The sequence below is a fragment of the Sycon ciliatum genome, chromosome 3 (genome assembly GCF_964019385.1).
Source record: "Sycon ciliatum chromosome 3, ocSycCili1.1, whole genome shotgun sequence".
In the NCBI taxonomy this organism is placed as follows: Eukaryota; Metazoa; Porifera; class Calcarea; order Leucosolenida; family Sycettidae; genus Sycon; species Sycon ciliatum.
The window spans coordinates 30,655,552-30,676,767 of NC_088645.1; the positions used below are offsets into that span (position 1 = coordinate 30,655,552).

At 47.7% G+C, this 21,216-nt stretch overlaps 1 protein-coding gene across 1 annotated transcript in view; it reads right to left on the reverse strand.

Annotated features, from left to right (window-relative positions):
- Positions 1-292: 292 nt before the first annotated feature.
- LOC135811952 (uncharacterized) overlaps positions 293-21,216 on the reverse strand; it is a 47,328-nt gene continuing 26,404 nt past the window's right edge. The window contains exons 3-12 of the mRNA XM_065325230.1: positions 20,086-20,142; positions 10,793-11,110; positions 9,532-9,717; positions 7,564-7,683; positions 6,667-6,696; positions 5,404-5,433; positions 4,143-4,172; positions 1,974-2,003; positions 1,431-1,460; positions 293-925 (exon numbers count right to left, since the gene is read on the reverse strand). Of these exons, the coding sequence (XP_065181302.1) occupies positions 759-925; positions 1,431-1,460; positions 1,974-2,003; positions 4,143-4,172; positions 5,404-5,433; positions 6,667-6,696; positions 7,564-7,683; positions 9,532-9,717; positions 10,793-11,110; positions 20,086-20,142 (998 nt within the window). The 3' untranslated portion in view covers positions 293-758. The remainder of the gene's footprint in view (positions 926-1,430; positions 1,461-1,973; positions 2,004-4,142; positions 4,173-5,403; positions 5,434-6,666; positions 6,697-7,563; positions 7,684-9,531; positions 9,718-10,792; positions 11,111-20,085; positions 20,143-21,216) is intronic.

The window sequence follows — 21,216 nt, forward strand, 5'->3', positions numbered from 1 at the left end:
GTGAGTCAGTCGTCTGGGCAGGAAGCGCAAGTTCAAACGTTTGTAGCAGCCATCTTCTTAGACTATTGCTAGTGCCGAAAAATGGAGAGGATTGAAACACTCCTTCATAGATAGTAGCAGCCTGAAACTTGGGAATCTGAAAAAAATAGATTGTTGTAGGTGACCTTCATGCAAAACAGATTTTTGCCAAAAAGTAGGTAACATTCCAATTCTCCGTTTCTACCTTGTTCGCTCACACATGATGCAACCAGGCGAAACTGTTCCTGTGCGCATTTCTCCACCGTACAGGGTTTTCTCATTGTAAAGGCAGGGCAACATGTAACTGCTGGTGGCACTTCGGATGTAGGTAATTTCCAGAGCCACTAGCCATCCTTCATATCCTATGAGCGCATACACGTAAGTAGCGTAAAGTACAGCGAGTACGGGGCGTCCTTTTCTGGTCATAGTGTGGACGTGGGGTCCTGTCTGTAGGTCATACCACACGAACCGTGTATACACATTGCACGTTGTGCAGTCAATCCGTATACACGTTAACATTTGGCGGGCACGAGCTGCACACAAAAACCTAAGTGTGACTTTAGTACACTAAGGCTCTCACATCGCACACAATCTATTGCACTCTGCCATAGGATTATGTGTTTTCCCTGGCTGTGAAATCAAGGTGGGGTGCTCTGGTGGTAATTTACAGTAGAGACCAAGAGCAAACAGTACACAAGCCGCCGCCACACCAGTATAAAGTAGAAATTTATAGTAAGATCCTACCTGTCAACCTTCTTCATCTTAAAGGTGAGAAGGATGGCACATGCCACTGTCACGATGCTTACTACACTAGCAATGCCAACGATAGCTCCAGTTGATACACGCTGCTTTGTAGAATCATCGGCAGTGGAAGGCGGATGCAAGGATCGTGTTCCACTTGACATAGCTGATTTTAAGATGTAGGAGGTAGCGAGTTTGTGTGAAGTAGTCGTGGCGTCGTGGGCAGAAGCGCCGATGAAGTGGTAGTTGAACCGTAGGTTGTGACATTTTGGGCCACAAAAGGACATAAACAGAAACGAGGCATTCAGTACGAGATGTCGAGCAGCAACTAGTTACTTCTGACACACTGAGTGGTGTGGTACAGGCATACTGGGCCTACACAGAGTACACACCGAACCTACCATGAAAGACACATACATTCTTGCTCGCCTAGACGTATACAGCGTGCACACCGAGCCACCATGAAAGACACAAACATCTTTGCACGGCTAGAAACAATTCTGCCACAAGTCTTTCTAGTAGATGCTGAAGAAAGTTGTTGTCACTGCACTAATAGTCACTTCTGCACCAGTAGATGCAACACAGTGGTCATACAGTGTTTTCAAAACCCATTGCAGTGCTTGATGCACTCACTGAAAGTGCAAGGCAAGGAGAAACAGAATAGAACGTACCACTGGTGTCATCACTTGTAGGAGAGACTTCTAAATAGAACACAGCAAAATACACGCACATATATTATACCAGCGATTTTAGGGTAACAAAAGGACATAAACGAGAACGAGGAATTCAGTACCAGAGGTCGAGCAGCAACTAATTTCTTCTTACATGCTCTGTGGTGTGGTACAGACGTACTAGTTGTATACAGAGCACACACCGAGACTGCCAAGAAAGACACATACATCTTAGCACGGCTAGTTGTATACGGAGTACACAACGAGCCTACCATGAAAAACACATACATTTTTGCACGGCTAGTCGTATAGAGAGTACACACTGAGCCTACCATGAAAGACACATACATCTTTGCACGGCTAGAAACAATTCTGACACATGTTTTTCTAGTACATGCTGAAGAAAGTTGTTGTCACTGCTCTAATGGTCACTTCTGCACCAGTAGATGCAACACAGTGGTCATACAGTGTTTTCAAAACCCATTGCCGTGCTTGATGCACTCACTGAAAGTGCAAGGCAAGGAGAAACAGAATAGAACGTACCACTGGTATCATGACTTGTAGAAGAGACTACTGAATAGAACAGAGCAAAATACACGCACACAGATACCAGCGATTTTAGGGTAGCAAAAGGGCAGAAACGAAAACGAGGAATTCAGGACCAGTGCTAGAGGTCCGGCAGCAACTAGTTACTTCCGACATGCTCGGTGGTGTGGTACAGATATACTAGCAGTGTCTGCTCTAGGATTGTAGGACAGCCGGGTACACGTGTACCTGGCGCAACCATTTCAACCGGGTCGGAGCCGGGTACACATGTGCTTGGCGCTGTCTCACCAGCCGAGTCACATGCGAGGTCTGTGGATTCGCCTCTTCGCTGGAGGCTCAAAGCAACACCTCAAACGATCAAGCTCAAACTGAGCACTTGCACACACCGGATACTGACTACTTTCACTTCGATGCGCGCCTCTGCATGATCTGTCACACATACAAGCCATGTAGTCAATCCCTTCAAAGTTCGAGCGTGTAAAGTACGAACCGGGTCACAGGTGATCCGGTACTATATTTTCAACCAGGTCCAAGCGCCGTCCAACCGGGTCAATTACCCGGCTCACCCGGCTCTGGAGCAGACACTGACTAGTCGTATACGGAGTACACACCGAGCCTACCATGAAAGACACATACATTTTTGCACGACTTGTCGTATAGAGAGTACACACTGAGCCTACCATGAAAGACACATACATCTTTGCACGGCTAGAAACAATTCTGCCACAAGTCTTTCTAGTACATGCTGCAGAAAGTTGTTGTCCCTGCTCTAATGGCCATTTCTGCACCAGTAGATGCAACACAGTGGTCATACAGTATTGTTGAAATGAGCGTATCTATAACCAACGAGCGATCGGTTCCACTAACGAGCAAGCTATCGAGCGAGCTAACGAGTTTCATTGATGTGGCAAATATGTTTTTTGAATATTTTTTTCTAAGTTAGATTTTATTCAGCTGGTTCAAATCATCACCACCGGCATTTGGGATTGCTGCTTCTTCACTTCATTCTGCTGTTTGGTGTCGAGATGTCTTTTCAGCGCCGTCGTTGAGTAGCCTTTGTAAGAATGGACCGTTTTGCAAAGATTGCAAAGAGCCCTGGTCCTCGCTGCTTAGCGGGAGAAAATTTCCAAACGACTGAGCGTAACTTTCACTCGAATGGAGAGGCGACCGAAGCATATCCTGCGACAGGTCAGCAGATGCGGAACAAGACATCAGTAGAGTCCACCAAAGCTGCAACGGCAACTGAAACAACTCAAGTGTCGTGCAGACATACAGTCACCGTAACTGCGAGTGATTTTCACTTTGCGTGGGACTGGACTCTCGATCGACCAGGGAGTCGTAAAATATTTTACGACTCCCCAGTCAACATGTACTGAGAAACGCCGCTGCTATGAGGAGCGTGTTCGAGAGATCGAACATGCAACTTTTTCACCTCTCGTTCTCTCCTCAACAGGCGGCATGGGCAAGTCGGCAACAGCCTGCTATAAGCGGATTGCCGGGCTCCTGTCCGACAAGACGAAGGAGCCGTACAACCGTGTAATGGCGTGGATTCGCTGCCGACTTGGCTTTGCTCTGGTTCGCTCCAGCATGGTTTGTTTGCGTGGTGCTCGGCGACGCCCCATGCGCGTCAGCGATGTGGCGGATGCATCTGCTACCTTGGCCGTTGCCGAGGCCCGCTGCCCTGTGTAACTGACTGCAAGTGGTTCCTAAATCAGTTCCTATTCCTCATTGTTGCTTCTTTTTTCCCCTCTAGTTTTCTTTTACGGTATTATAATTTCACGGAGAAGGCGGAGAGCGCGAACATGTGCAGTTTTATGTTTATTATTTGCCATGGCGACCCCCGTAAGTCCAAATAACTGGCAGGGCAGGGTTGGGCCTTTTTCTTTCTTCTCGGATTTATTTTCATGACATGCTCACTGATGGTAAAAAAAATTAAAAAAAAGTTTTGCAAAGTCAACATGTACTGTCATGTGTACGGAGTACGGTGTACGGTGTTCGTTAGTGCAAACAAGCTGGCCGCACAAACGAGCCGAGTTTCTGGCGAGCGAGCTAACGAGTATCCGGTGAGATCGTTTCAACACTATCATACAGTGTTTTCAAAACCCATTGCAGTGCTTGATGCACTCACTGAAAGTACAAGGCAAGGAGAAACAGAATAGAACGTACCACGGGTAACAGGACTTGTAGGAGAGACTACTAAATAGAACACAGCAAAATACACACACATAGATACCAGCGCATTTAGGGTAACAAAAGGACATAAACGAAAACGAGGAATTCGGTACCAGGGGTCGAGCAGCAACTAATTTCTTCTGACATGCTCTGTGGTGTGATACAGACATACTAGTTGTATACAGAGCACACACTGAGACTCCCAAGAAAGACACATACATCTTAGCACGGCTAGTCGTATACGGAGTACACACCGAGCCTACCATGAAACACACAACAGTGGCGGATCCAGGATTTGGCCGAAGAGGGGGCCCAAGGTATCCGTCCCGGATGCCCCCTGCCCCCCCCCCCCCTGGATCCGCCACTGCACATACATCTTTGCACGGCTAGAAACAATTCTGCCACAAGTCTTTCTAGTACACGTTGCAGAAAGTGGTTGTCACTGCTCTAATGGCCATTTCTGCACCAGTAGATGCAACACAGTGGTCATACAGTATTGTTGAAATGAGCGTATCTATAACAAACGAGCGATCGGTTCCACTAACGAGCAAGCTATCGAGCGAGCTAACGAGTTTCATTGATGTGGCAAATATGTTTTTTTGAATATTTTTTTTCTAAGTTAGATTTTATTCAGCTGGTTCAAATCATCACCGCCGGCATTTGGGATTGCTGCTGCTTCACTTCATTCTGCTGTTTGGTGTCGAGATGTCTTTTCAGCGCCGTCGTTGAGTAGCCTTGGTTAGAATAGACCGTTTTGCAAAGATTGCTAAGAGCCCTGGTCTTCGCTGCTTAGCGGGAGAAAATTTCCAAACGACTGAGAGTAACTTTCACTCGAATGGAGAGGTGACCGAAGCATATCCTGCGACAGGTCAGCAGATGCGGAACAAGACATCAGTAGAGTCCACCAAAGCTGCAACGGCAACTGAAACAACTCAAGTGTCGTGCAGACATACAGTCACCGTAACTGCGAGTGATTTTCACTTTGCGCGGGACTGGACTCTCGATCGACCAGGGAGTCGGAAAATATTTTACGACTCCCCAGTCAACATGTACTGTCATGTGTACGGAGTACGGTGTACGGTGTTCGTTAGTGCAAACAAGCTGGCCGCACAAACGAGCCGAGTTTCTGGCGAGCGAGCTAACGAGTATCCGGTGAGATCGTTTCAACACTATTATACAGTGTTTTCAAAACCCATTGCAGTGCTTGATGCACTCACTGAAAGTACAAGGCAAGGAGAAACAGAATAGAACGTACCACGGGTAACAGGACTTGTAGGAGAGACTACTAAATAGAACACAGCAAAATACACACACATAGATACCAGCGCATTTAGGGTAACAAAAGGACATAAACGAAAACGAGGAATTCAGTACCAGGGGTCGAGCAGCAACTAATTTCTTCTGACATGCTCTGTGGTGTGATACAGACATACTAGTTGTATACAGAGCACACACTGAGACTCCCAAGAAAGACACATACATCTTAGCACGGCTAGTCGTATACGGAGTACACACCGAGCCTACCATGAAACACACATCAGTGGCGGATCCAGGATTTGGCCGAAGAGGGGGCCCAAGGTATCCGTCCCGGATGCCCCCTGCCCCCCCCCCCCCCCCTGGATCCGCCACTGCACATACATCTTTGCACGGCTAGGAACAATTCTGCCACAAGTCTTTCTAGTACACGTTGCAGAAAGTGGTTGTCACTGCTCTAATGGCCATTTCTGCACCAGTAGATGCAACACAGTGGTCATACAGTATTGTTGAAATGAGCGTATCTATAACAAACGAGCGATCGGTTCCACTAACGAGCAAGCTATCGAGCGAGCTAACGAGTTTCATTGATGTGGCAAATATGTTTTTTTGAATATTTTTTTCTAAGTTAGATTTTATTCAGCTGGTTCAAATCATCACCGCCGGCATTTGGGATTGCTGCTGCTTCACTTCATTCTGCTGTTTAGTGTCGAGATGTCTTTTTAGCGCCGTCGTTGAGTAGCCTTGGTAAGAATAGACCGTTTTGCAAAGATTGCAAAGAGCCCTGGTCTTCGCTGCTTAGCGGGAGAAAATTTCCAAACGACTGAGCGTAACTTTCACTCGAATGGAGAGGTGACCGAAGCATATCCTGCGACAGGTCAGCAGATGCGGAACAAGACATCAGTAGAGTCCACCAAAGCTGCAACGGCAACTGAAACAACTCAAGTGTCGTGCATACATACAGTCACCGTAACTGCGAGTGATTTTCACTTTGCGCGGGACTGGACTCTCGATCGACCAGGGAGTCGGAAAATATTTTACGACTCCCCAGTCAACATGTACTGTCATGTGTACGGAGTACGGTGTGCGGTGTTCGTTAGTGCAAACAAGCTGGCCGCACAAACGAGCCGAGTTTCTGGCGAGCGAGCTAACGAGTATCCGGTGAGATCGTTTCAACACTATCATACAGTGTTTTCAAAACCCATTGCAGTGCTTGATGCACTCACTGAAAGTACAAGGCAAGGAGAAACAGAATAGAACGTACCATTGGTAACAGGACTTGTAGGAGAGACTACTAAATAGAACACAGCAAAACACACACACATAAATACCAGCGCATTTAGGGTAACAAAAGGACATAAACGAAGACGAGGAATTCAGTACCAGGGGTCGAGCAGCAACTAATTTCTTCTTACATGCTCTGTGGTGTGATACAGACAAACTAGGTGTATACAGAGCACACACTGAGACTCCCAAGAAAGACACATACATCTTAGCACGGCTAGTCGTATACGGAGTACACACCGAGCCTACCATGAAACACACATCAGTGGCGGATCCAGGATTTGGCCGAAGAGGGGGCCCAAGGTATCCGTCCCGGATGCCCCCAGCCCCCCCCCCCCCCCCCTGGATCCGCCACTGCACATACATCTTTGCACGGCTAGAAACAATTTTGCCACAAGTCTTTCTAGTTCACGTTGCAGAAAGTTGTTGTCACTGCTCTAATGGCCATTTCTGCACCAGTAGATGCAACACAGTGGTCATGCAGTGTTTTCAAAACCCATTGCAGTGCTTGATGCACTCACTGAAAGTGCAAGGCAAGGAGAAACAGAATAGAACGTACCACTGGTAACATGAATTGTAGGAGAGACTACTAAATAGAACACAGCAAAATACACGCACATATATACCGACACACAAGCATATGCGTTACACACAGAAAGGCAGAGATGGAAAGAAGCAAGTGAAAACCTAGATTGCAGCTACTAGTGATCCCCATGTGAAGTACACATAGGTTTTGCCATACAGGAGTGTGCACTCAAACATTGCCAGTGACATTAGTGTTCAGCGCCTGTCTCTGTCTCACCCAAGCATGAACCATGGCACAATTCACAACACATCAATGTGAAGTTGTGTGATGCATAGCACATAAGGCACTTACCCACACACTTGCTCCCTGCCCATATATAGTTTAGTTTACAAATACAGTTGACAGTGCCTTGTCCCATCACGTGATTACAGGATTCAACATTGATGTCATCGGAACATCTAACTCTGCAACCTGGAATGGAAATAGAAGAGAACGGGTGCAAAAAAAGTGTGCCATTTACCGGTATTATTATAGACCAGCATGTTTGTGTGTTTGCTTGGAACTAGGATAATTCAAGGTCTATTTTAGATGTTAGTTTTATTACGCAAGTCGTCATTGTCGGCAAAAACGGATAGTGAGCGTGAAATTGTGTGCTAGAGTGATCACTATATTTAGATAGGCATAGCAAGTAGAATGTGACCTCCATCACCAGTTAGTAACACTTCGAGACACCAATGACCGGTGCACAACTTCACGGCCATTTGAAACCGCTTTCCAACTGTTCTCGTTCGGCAACTCGACAGACCCAAATAAAGCTGGAAAAATAACTCACTGCTTCACACTCTTAAAACCCCGAAAAAACCCTCATCACTAGTAGTGTGGAAACGATCTCACCGAGTACTCGTTAGCTCGCTCGCCAGAAACTCGGTTCGTTTGTGCGGCCAGCTCATGTGCACTAACGAACACCGTACTCCGTACACATGGCGGTATATATCGACCGGGGAGTCGTAAATATTTTACGACTCCCTGGTACGAAGACTCCAGTCCCACGCAAAAAGAAAATCACTCGCAGTTACAGTGACCGTATGCCTGCACAACGCGAATGTGTTTCAGTTGTCGTTGCAGCTTTGGTGGCCTCCACTGATGTCTTGTTCCGCATCTGCTGATCTGTCGCAGGACATGCTTCTGTCAACTTTCCATTCGAGTGAAAGTTAGTCCCAGTCATTTGGAAGTTTTCTCCCGCGATGCAGCGAAGAACAGGGCTACTTGCAATCGTTGCAAAACGGTCTATTCTTACAAAGGCTGCTCAACGACTGCGCTGAAACGACAGCTCGGTACCAAACAGTAGTCCGAAGTGAAGCAGAAGCAACCCCAAATACCAGCAGTGATAATTATTTGAACCAGCTGAATTGAATAAGAAATCGAGCTTAGAAAAAAATACGTAAAAAATCATATTGCCGCATCAATGAAACTCGTTAGCTCTCTCGATAGCTTGCTCGTTAGTGGAACTGTTCGCTGGTTTGTTAACCCCTTTAGCGCAAACGTCGTACTGGTACGACGCACATGAGTTGCATGCCCCACGGCCGTCGTACTAGTACGACGCGCGCTGTACACTGTACAGTGAACCTGCATCTCATAGTCGTTGGGTCCGTGTTGAGTCCATAGCGACTTATTCAAACTATCGTAACTCACTCCATACTTGGTCGATTCTCACAATCGAAACCTGTATCTGCACGTGAAAACTCTCAGTTGGCGATAGAAACAATCGCCGATGCGTTACGACTACCGGTTGTTGAGATATGCGACTCGACACGGCAAATTTCAGCTAGATTTTTTCGTGCAGTCTGCAGAACGCGTATTTTCCATTGTGGATCATTTTTTGCGCTACTTGCTGCCATGGAAACAGGATTCAAATGATGGTAGTAGATCCCGCGAGTCTTGACAAAACATTTGAGCTCGATACGAGCAAGGAGACCGAAATGGCAGCTGAATATTTGACCCCGGTTAGTCTTGGCCGTACTCGAGTCTGTCGAGCACGTTGATGAAGTTTGCCAGACTGTAGCACGGGGTTTTGGTTTTGCTCCGAGCTGGGTTTGCCACCAGTTTGTTCCTCGGCTCAAGACCTTTCCAGGAAGCTCAAGATCGTGGAATTTGTCCAACGGAAGGTAAAGTTATCAATCCTTGAACAGGTAGTACTTTCATGGGAAAATACGATTTTTACAGGTGTTGACGTTTGGGCGCGTTCAGGTAGCGTTCAGGTAGCGTCGTGGTAAAGATACGCTTGTTTCAACACCAATAATAACTAGTGTACTGACTTACTTTCACATGCTGGTGGTCTTGGGTTCCATACTCCGCCACTCTGGCATGTAGAATAGGTCACATCCAGACTGGTGTTAGCAAGAAACCCAGCTTGACAACTTATTGATATGTTCGTGCCAATCGCTCTGCTAAAATCAGTAATGGGTTTGAAGTTGTGTTTTGCAAAAATGAGATCTGGACAAAGTTCTGGAAACAAAGAAGAGAACATTCAAGCCGGTTGTAGGTTTTGTGGTAACAAGTCTTCAGTGTACAATAATGGATAGAGTGAAGACTTGAGAAATAAACTCTGATCGGAATTTCAAAATTTGGGACTTGATGGAGAGTTGCAAAGTATTAGGAAATTAGACCAGGTGCCTCGTACTGCTCTTTTTCTCTCCGAAACTCAACACTTGCTAATCAGATACGAAAGAAAGAAAAAACTCATCAGTCACACCCCCACTACTCGAACCAGGGATCTTCGCGAGAAAGGTCCCTGGTTCGAGTTAGTCCCATATAGTCCCATATTAGCTGCAGAATGTGAAAGTGAAAAAAACAAAAAAAACAAGCGCCCTACATCAGAGCCTCGGGACACGAGTCCGTGTGTGGAAGGTGTGGGGGAAAGCATACGGGGTGCAGTGACAGACGTACAGCCAGCATGCAACACAGAGTGTGCATAAACCATGAGCGGAAATCACGTATTATTCATGCCGAAATGTGAATATAGGTCATGCACAAGTGCTACCAAACTAGGCTATTGTTCCTTCGAATATAAATACTCCAACATAGTCGGAGACCAGGTTCTAGATGCGCCTATGGAAGGATATTCGGGACGAGAAAAAGTGGTCGGATCGATAAGGTTGTCGGAGACTCAAGTTTCACTGTGCAGGAATTTAGTGTTATTTTGTATCACACATGTGCAATAGTCAGGTGTACACACACACACATGTGCAATAGTCAGGTGTACACACACACACACATGTGCAATAGTCAGGTGTACACACACACACACACACACACACACACACACACACACACACACACACACACACACACACACACACACACACACACACACACACACACACACACACACACACATGTCCAATAGTCAGGTGTACACACACACATGTGTACATACACGTCATATTGCGAGTGAGACGCAAAGCTAATAAATCATTTCTCAATTTCATTCTCCTTTCTACTCCAGTAACCATGCTGTACAGTACACAGTCAGTTATTGAGAGATTATTGCACAGAAAATAGGAAATGGTTTCAAACTTACCTACAATGTTGAGTTGATATGTTTCTGTTGAGTTGTAATCCACTGTTCTGCAATGGTACAGTCCAGTGTATGAAGTGTTCAGTATAGGATGTACTGTGCTGTTCACCTGTACAATAGTACCTCCTGAGAAGGCACCTGTCTCAGCCCACACTAGACTACCATCAGTCTTCTCTAGTCGAATGAATGGTCCTGATCCACTGGCCACCAAGCATACAGGTAAGTAACTGGTAAAATTGACTGCAGGTTGTCCATCACCAAATGTCACCCTGTATGGTGCTAACTGTCGTGTACCAGCAGCATTTAGACTGACATGTTGACCTGTATGAAGGTACACATGTGGAACAGTGTGACAATGCTAACTCAATACATCACTACCAGCAATGACAATGACCTGACTGGTGTTTCGCTAGGCTTCTGCCGCACGCAGTCCCGTAATGGGCCGTATACCAAGCTCACACTCGACGGAGTCACTCACAACACGAAAGACTTTATGGTTGATTAGAAGTAGAACGCCATGTCACGAACCGACTATTTCGTTCTAAGAAACTACAAGTGCAAAGAAAAACTCTCTGGAAAACAAAAGGCAGCGCAGCCAAACAAAGGTACAGCTAAAAACCTCATGCCGCACGCACAAGAACACAACAACCAAAAAGGCTACACGGTGCCAAGGCTGGCTCAGCGAAACCGACCGCAGCGGAACCTAAATGGTAGCCCGCTGTACAAATTCGATATTACATCAGGCATCAAGGTGCCCCCAAGGGGAGCACATGAAGACAGTAAGATGCCAGGAGATAAAGGTCAAATCACAGAGAACAGACAGCATGACCGCAATGGCAATCAGGAAGAGAAAGCAGATCGCAACTGAACATGATATGAACGTGTAGACTGAACTCCGTGGCATTCTCGCCACGCCATTCTCCCCTTCCTGATGTGTCTACGGAGAGATACATCACCAACACTCGAAGCGGAAAAATGAAAGAAAAAACAGAAAAGATTGCCTGAGTTGCTAGTGCTCAAGCAAACAGAAACAAAAAAAACAAAAATCAAAAAAAGATGATAGGCAACGGAACAAGAAATGAAAACAACATGAAAGAACATGTGCGAAGCAAGAGAGAAGCAAGAGAGTGAAAAGACATGACCATACTTCAATGGCGATGGTCCAATGCTGTTGCTACTCAGTAACTCACTGATATGCTTCCAGCGAGCAGATCTTGCTTATTGGGCGACGTAGCGTGGTCTTCTTCACCTTTACGTCCACGACTCGTACCAGCCCGTCACGTCCTGGGTGAACATCGACAACTCGTCCCAGCTGCCACTGACCACGTGGTGTGTCTTTGGCGAGTAGGATAACGACATCACCGACTTGCACGTTGTTGTAGGGTTTCTTCCATTTGGCACGACCACTCAGCATGGGCAGCCATTCTTGCATCCATCTTGCCCAGAAATGTCTGACCAGCTCCTGGACTCGTCTCCAGCGTCTCCTCAGGCTAGCTGCTGGGTCATCACCGGGTACATCAATACTGTGGCTCGCGTCGCCTAGCAGCAAGTCACTTGGAGAGATAGGAGTACAGTCTCTGGCATCTGAAGATACCGTTGTCAAGGGCCGACTGTTGATCAGGTGTTCTGCTCCAATCGTTGCCGTCACTAACTCCTCATCTGTGATGTCACCTGACTTCAGAATGGCGTACAGTGCTCGTTTGGCAGCCTTCACCATGACCTCAAATGGTCCTCCGAAGTGCGGTGCTGCGGGTGGGTTGAAGTGCCACTGAATCCGTTGACCGTTGGTTGCCTTGATGATCTTCTTCTCGTCCAGTTCACTTCTCAACTCGCGTAGCTCGGTTACTGCACCAACAAAGTTCGTGCCATTGTCAGTGAGCACCTCGTGTGGGGCGCCACGTCGTCCGACCATTCGGAAGAAGCAGTTCAGAAAGCTTCCAGTATCAAGACCATACGCTACTTCGATGTGGATAGCGCGTGTGGCAAGACAGGTGAAGATGCACAGCCATCTCTTTGCCTGCGCTCGGCGTCCCTGCTTGGTGTACATCGGTCCTGCAAAGTCGATTCCAACCCTTTCAAACGCACGGGTGCCGGGTTCAATCCGGAGTGTTGGCAGTGGCGCCATGAGCTGCTTAGCAGGCTTGGCCTTTCGGCGTTGGCATTCAGGACATTGACGATCCACTTCCTTGACTGCTTCGCGTGCACCGACAACCCAGAACCGCTTTACTAACTCGTTCAGAACTTGATTGTTGCCGAGTGCGTGATGACCGTTGCCATGGATCCGCGTGATCACAAGCTTAGTCGTTGGATGCGTCCTGGGAAGGATGATCGGTGAGATCGTGTCAGAGGGCAAGAAGTCCGCGTACTGAAGACGACTCCTTGCACGCAGCAAACCACTGTCATCTAACTGTGGATGGAGTGCTGCAATCTTGCTCTGGGAACTCACAGGTTGTCCCTTCTTGATGGCCTTGATCTCATCTCGGAACTCAGACTCTTGCGCTGATTTCACCAGCATCAACTCAGACTCACTCAATTCGTCCACTGTCAATTCACCCAGTTCGCGGCGTTCGTGTGGCGCGCGAGCGTTGTGAAGAAATCTCATCACCCACGCTTGCACACGAATCAAGCGCTCCAAATCAGAGTATCGCTGCGGTTCCAGTCGCCAAACACTGGGCTCCGTTGCGACTGTGCCCTCATCATCAGTACCCGTCTCAGTGCTGCTCATCAGAACGGTCTCCTTCATAGACTTTGTTTCCTTTGCTTGGGCTGTAGGTAACTGTCGTACTGGCCAGTCATCAGACGGCTTGGCCATGAAGCTAGGACCGGTCCACCACATACTGTCCGGCGTGAGCGATGTTGGGGCGCATCCTCTCGACACAATATCAGCCGGGTTCTCTGCCGTAGGGACATACCGCCATTGATCTGGGCTGCTTGCCTGGTGAATCGTGCTCACTCTGTTGGCAACGAACGTCTTGAACAAGCGACTCCGGCCACGGATCCACCAGATCACGTCCATACTGTCAGTCCAGTAGATGATGTTCTGCGGGTTGATCTGCAACACCTTGGCTACTTCGTTGGCCATTTCGACTCCCAGCACAGCAGCCATCAATTCGAGCCGTGGGATGCTTGTGGCGGTAGTTGGCGAAACTCGTGACTTAGCAGACACAAATACGTTGCTGATCTCGCCGGAGGCGTAGCGGATACGTTGGTAGATGACGGCACCATACGCTAACTCTGATGTGTCGCCAAATACGTGAAGCTCGACATCTTGCGGTGTAGCGCCTGCAATGGCCTGCAAGCAGCGTGGCACTTGAATTGAGCTCAGTGCAAGGAGATCCTGGAACCACTGTCTACAACGTGAGCTCAGTTCGACGGGAAGCACTTCGTCCCAAGTTGCACCGCTAGCCCAGATCTCTTGCATCAGTATCTTGGCACGGATGATCACTGGTGCCAGAAATCCTAGCGGGTCGAAGATCGTCGCGATCTTTCGGAGGATGTTCCTCTTCGTCATCATCATATCGTCAGGTGGTATGACAGCCTGAAAGCTGAACATGTCGCTGTCGCTCAACCAACTGATCCCTAGAGTCTTAATCTGGGATGGGCCGTCTCCGTTCAGGCTGAGTTGCGTTGCCTGATCTTCTCTGGGTATGTGACCCAACAGCTCCGGAGCATTCGACAGCCACTTCCTCACTGCCATGCCTGCTCCCTTCCATGCTGCTGTCACACTCTTGTACAGGGCCACACCCTCGGCAATCGTAGAGACTGAGTCCATACCGTCGTCCATGTAAGTTGATTCGAGCATCATCTCGGCTGCACGGGCGAATTCTGGATCTAGTGTCTTAGCGTGCTCTAGCGCGACCAGTTGCGCTAAGAACGGGGAGCAGTTCAGACCGAATACCACCCGGTTGAATTCGTACACGTCTGGAGCCGACTGCGAGTCTGTATTCCACAGGAATCTCAGATATGGCCGATCTGATTTTCTGACTTCAACCTGTAGATACATCTCCGTAACATCACAGCCAATGCAGATCGGATGCCGCCGAAACCTGAGCAGAACAGCCGATAGATCACGTTGTAACTTCGGACCGGTGTGCAGCAGGTCGTTGAGGGCGGTGCCATCATGCTTAGCTGACCCGTCGAACACAATGCGAACTTTCGTCGTACTTTTGTCCAGTCGGACAACCGGGAAGTGTGGAAGGAGCCACGATCCTGCTTCACGTGGGTTTGCATTCACCTTCACCACGTACCCTTTTCTCACGTAACTCTCAATGGTCTCTGCATAACGCTCTGCAATTTCTGGGACCCGTTTCAGCCTCTTCTGTGTTTGCGCAAGTCTCTTCGCTGCCATGTCGTAATTGTTGGTGGGCCGTGATGCATCTGCCCGCCATGGCATCCCGAAACAGTAGCGACCATTGGTGAACGTCATTCGTTTCTTTGTCGCTGTCAGGACGTCCAGGTTTTCCGGTGACATGGGGTGTTCTGGGCTGGTCACTTGCTCAATTTCCCAGAACTGTCGCAAAGTCTTATCCACACTCAGGAGGGTCTCGCTGCTGGCGATGATAGCGCTGCAGCAGTGGTTTGTGCCCCCGCCACGGCTAACCCCTGCTCCGACGCAGGTCCATCCGAGAGGTGTGAGACGCGCGATGGGCTCTCCGGCTGGTCCAGACACTTCATACAACGCACGATGAAGCTCGGCAATGTCGACGCCAATGAGCAGCTCGATCCTTTCAGGGGTGGCCGGTTCCGGAAACGGTATATCAGCCAAGTGCTCATAGCCAATCTTCTTGCTACTCCAGTCCGTTAGCTGCAGACGTCCTATTACCTGGTTGGGAGTTGTGAGTCCGACTACGGTTGTCCGTGATTGACCGTTAATATTGGCGATATCGAACTCCACTTCCATGGATTTGAAAGTGCTCCGCTTTCCATTCAGCATATTGATAGTCATGTCATGCTGCTCACCACTCATTCCTAGCGCTGTGGCAACGTCTTCATGGATGAAGGTGTTGGTACTTCCGTCGTCCAGAAGCGCATTGACGACGAGCCGCTTACTACCGGACCTGAGAACGACAGGCACAGTGCGTAAACTGGTGTAGCTCGTCTCGGCTGTTGCATTGCTGCATTGCTGGGGGGACTCCCCTTCCATTGGAGTCTCATGCGCTGTTGCGACGCCACAGTGTCCTTGTTCAGCCTTGGTGTTTGCTTTGTCATAACTCCTTTCCTTGCCATCGGCTCTCGGCTTCTTCCTGATCTCAAAATCTGATCGTGCCAAGCCGTGTAGTAGACGATGATGATTCCGTTGGCAACCATCGACACCACAAGTGCGAGTTCGAGGACACTTGTCGCCTCTGTGCCCTGTTCCCAGGCAGCGATAGCACAGGCTTAATTCCTTTGCTCTTGTCCACCGTTGGCCTGTGTCGTGTCCTTTGAAGGTGGAGCATTCCCAAATGCCATGGCTCCCGCTGCATTCTGGACAAGTGGCGCGAGAGGATATGAAAGAAGTCTCCTCGTCTCGTGCCGTCTGTCCGTCTGCCAAGTGTGTATGAGCGTTGCGCTGCTGCAACGAGCGATGGCTACTTGGCCGGGATGATGCCGACTTCTGGATACCGTCTACTATCTCCGTTGCCGTAGTCTGGAATTCAGCCTCCAGTGTCACCCATTTCAACAATGATAACACATCCTCGGTTTGCTGGTGCTCGTACAACCAACGTTGGTACTGAGCCACCATCTGCTTCGTCAGCTTGCTCAGGAGACGGGAGAAGAAGGTGCCGTTCTGTAGCTCCATGTGGCGACCTGCATCTTTGAGGTTCACTACGGCAATCTCGAGCAAATCTGCAAACTTCTCCAGTGCTTGCGGGTTGTAGCGCTGTATCGGCTGGAATGCTTCCAATGTTTCCAGCTGTATAGCCACCTGACGTCGTTGTCCGCCGAATTTTCTTTCAAGCCGCTCCAGGGATATCCTGTATGCCTCTGCGGTGTAGCCAAGCTGCTCTATTGCTCTGAGTGCCTCACCAGTAACATACTGCCGAAGCTGTAGAAGCTTAAGTTGTGGAGAGACGGGTGCAGCGTCAATGCATGCCATAAAGGCGGCCTTCCAGGTCTCGTACATCCGCACATCTCCGCTGAAGGTCGGAACAGCTACTTTCTTCAGCCTTCCAAAGACATCACTGCTGGGCAACCCTGTGCCGTACACAGGTGCTCTGCTGCTTACTGGTTGAGCTGCAGGCCGGAACGCAGGGGCCTGAAAGTTGAGGCTAGCTCCAGGATGTCCTGGAAAAGATCCAACTCTCAACACAGACTTGCCTACATGACCACTGCTTGGGCCTGCAAGTCTGGCATGAATGCTAGCAAGGCTAGATGGCTGACTGGTACTAGATTTGACCAGAGAAACATGGTCCTTCACAGGTACAGCTTGTCCAGAACTAGGTATGGGTCTAGTCACACTTGAGCTTGTGACAGGTACATGCTGTGCAGTGGTAGTACAAGACGTGATACTAGACTGTACACTGTGACTTGAACTGGGGAGGCTCGTGACAGACTCAGTGGTGTGTGCAGGGGGAAGGCTATTCTCCGTTTGATCAGCTCCTTGCTCACCCGGTTTTGGACTGGTGTTGGTCTCTTCAGCTGCTGTGTCCTTGCTGTCATCAGTACTAAAGCCTCTCGGCGTCCTCCGTGACGGTGATCTTTCTAGTAGCAGTCCAATCCTGGGATCTGTTTCCATTGTCAGCGCACTCAGTTCACTCTGCATTTGTCGTAAACCGACTGGACTAGTTGATCTACTGCCTTGGCGTAGTCCGAATTCATCCACACCCAGTAAAGGAAACGACTCCCCTCGTTCAAACTGGCTCTGTGCTGCTTGAGCCTGTCCATACTGCTTCGCTCTTGCAGTCCACAACTCTACAAACTCGTCGTATCTGTCAATTGCCGTCTGCACATCGCGATCGACTTCCTCCATTTCCTCCAAAGTCCGTATCACGTTCCTTTTATCGTTTACGAATTCATATTTTCTTTTCAGCTCGGAAAGCACTGCTGTTACTGCTTGCTCACAGCAGCGCAGCTCATCGTAAAGGTGTCCTGCACCCACAGCGTCGACCTCATTGTCGCGCATTCCTATCGTCAACCCACGTCGGGTATTCGTTAGATTGCGTTTCAGTTGAATCTTATCACTCTTCAGCTTCATGATCAGGCTCTCCATGCCTTCCGTATGTTCACCAGAATCAGCGCCATCATCTCCGGTCGGCTCTGACATCGATGCCGCCGTCGCTGTCTCAGTCTCAGCACTATATTCTCCGCATGCACAACTTTTCTCTCGTTCTTCCTCCATGGTTGGAACTATTTTTGAAATCCAACCTCGTAACTAAATTTCTTCGATCGAAACGTGTATCAACTATCAAACCATCCTCTGCTACCAAATGGTGTTTCGCTAGGCTTCTGCCGCACGCAGTCCCGTAATGGGCCGTATACCAAGCTCACACTCGACGGAGTCACTCACAACACGAAAGACTTTATGGTTGATTAGAAGTAGAACGCCATGTCACGAACCGACTATTTCGTTCTAAGAAACTACAAGTGCAAAGAAAAACTCTCTGGAAAACAAAAGGCAGCGCAGCCAAACAAAGGTACAGCTAAAAACCTCATGCCGCACGCACAAGAACACAACAACCAAAAAGGCTACACGGTGCCAAGGCTGGCTCAGCGAAACCGACCGCAGCGGAACCTAAATGGTAGCCCGCTGTACAAATTCGATATTACATCAGGCATCAAGGTGCCCCCAAGGGGAGCACATGAAGACAGTAAGATGCCAGGAGATAAAGGTCAAATCACAGAGAACAGACAGCATGACCGCAATGGCAATCAGGAAGAGAAAGCAGATCGCAACTGAACATGATATGAACGTGTAGACTGAACTCCGTGGCATTCTCGCCACGCCACTGACAATACTATCACAATGTTAACTCAATACATCACTACCAGCAATGACAATGACCTGACAATACTATCACAATGTTAACTCAATACATCACTACCAGCAATGACAATGACCTGACAATACTATCATAATGCTAACTCAATACATCACTACCAGCAATGACAATGACCTGACAATACTATCATAATGCTAACTCAATACATCACTACCAGCAATGACAATGACCTGACAATACTATCATAATGTTAACTCAATACATCACTACCAGCAATGACAATGACCTGACAATACTATCATAATGCTAACTCAATACATCTCTACCAGCAATGACAATGACCTGACAATACTATCATAATGTTAACTCAATACATCACTACCAGCAATGACAATGACCTGACAATACTATCACAGTGCTAACTCAATACATCACTACCAGCAATGACAATGACCTGACAATACTATCATAATGCTAACTCAATACATCACCACCAGCAATGACAATGACCTGACAATACTATCATAATGTTAACTCAATACATCACTACCAGCAATGACAATGACCTGACAATACTATCATAATGCTAACTCAATACATCACTACCAGCAATGACAATGACCTGACAATACTATCATAATGTTAACTCAATACATCACTACCAGCAATGACAATGACCTGACAATACTATCACAATGCTAACTCAATACATCACTACCAGTAATGACAATGACCTGACAATACTATCATAATGCTAACTCAATACATCTCTACCAGCAATGACAATGACCTGACAATACTATCACAGTGCTAACTCAATACATCACTACCAGCAATGACAATGACCTGACAATACTATCATAATGCTAACTCAATACATCACCACCAGCAATGACAATGACCTGACAATACTATCATAATGTTAACTCAATACATCACTACCAGCAATGACAATGACCTGACAATACTATCACAGTGCTAACTCAATACATCACTACCAGCAATGACAATGACCTGACAATACTATCATAATGCTAACTCAATACATCACCACCAGCAATGACAATGACCTGACAATACTATCATAATGTTAACTCAATACATCACTACCAGCAATGACAATGACCTGACAATACTATCATAATGTTAACTCAATACATCACTACCAGCAATGACAATGACCTGATAATACTATCACAATGTTAACTCAATACATCACTACCAGCAATGACAATGACCTGACAATACTATCACAATGCTGCAGTTGCATTAGCCTTCACACAAACATCAGGGAAGCAAACAACATTGACATCTGACACACATGAAAATAATGACATTGCCAGAACCAAATTCATCCACCATAATATATCTTACCATTGCAGCCTGTCAGCAACAGGGGACAGAAGAGAAGCAAGCAGCCAATCAGGACACCTTCACAGTGGGACACACAAAGAGAAAATGAGAACAGAGATCTAAATTTTAAAAATGACACTAATGTTGTTGTTTCTTTATTTTACTTCACCATATGAACAGGCAAGACTGCCTTCTCACCGGGGCTATTGGCCCACGGCTCTCACAATATGATGAATGTTGGGTATGACTAGTATGGAAAGGACGGGAAGCTAAATGAATCGCACACGAAACTAAAAACCTTGCAATCTTTGTTGGGTATACATGCATTGAATGGGTTGAATCCAACCAATTCCATTTGCATGCAAACCCATGCCTGGTAAGATGTGAACCATCAACCCACAAGGAAATCCTGATACCCACAGGCCCCGGTGCATTGCCAAAGCATGATTTTGACAATAGCTGAAGAGGTCTGGAAGGGGGTGCATTTCACTTTGCTCAGAAATGCGCCGTTGAAAAGCAACAGAAGTGCACACGCGCCCTCATTACAGTAAGCTTCCGTAAAAAGGCTCACGAGCTGCAATTTTAGTTGTGCTTCGAGGCCGACTTGCTCTCCCATCACTTCTGTGAGGATGAAACAGTCCTTTGTTCTGGAAAGGAAAGGAGAAGATAAGTATACTAGGGTCGAAAGGGGTGATCCGAGTACCCGAGTAGCCGTCTGTTTACCTGCTGATCCGTTAGCAAACGAGTACCCGTTAGTCATGTACGACGTTCCGGTACGGTATTATTAGCTGGCTTCTACAGTCGTACAGTTCGCTGTAAAGTTTGAATGTGTTGTTGCTGGTTGGATGCTGCTACATATGACAACTCCTCGGACTGTTTTGCATGCTAGGGCTGTGAGTGTGCATGCTGTGCTTGTCGCCATGCAGAGCACTTGCTGTGAAGTGCATGACTTTGCTTGTCGCCATGCAGTGCACTTGCTGTGAAGTGCATGACTTTGCTTGTCGCCATGCAGTGCACTTGCTGTGAAGTGCATGACTTTGCTTGTCGCCATGCAGTGCACTTGCTGTGAAGTGCATGACTTTGCATGTCCTTCTGGTATGAAATGTGGAAGGCTATTGTACAGTCACTGTTTAAAGGGTATAAACCGGGTAA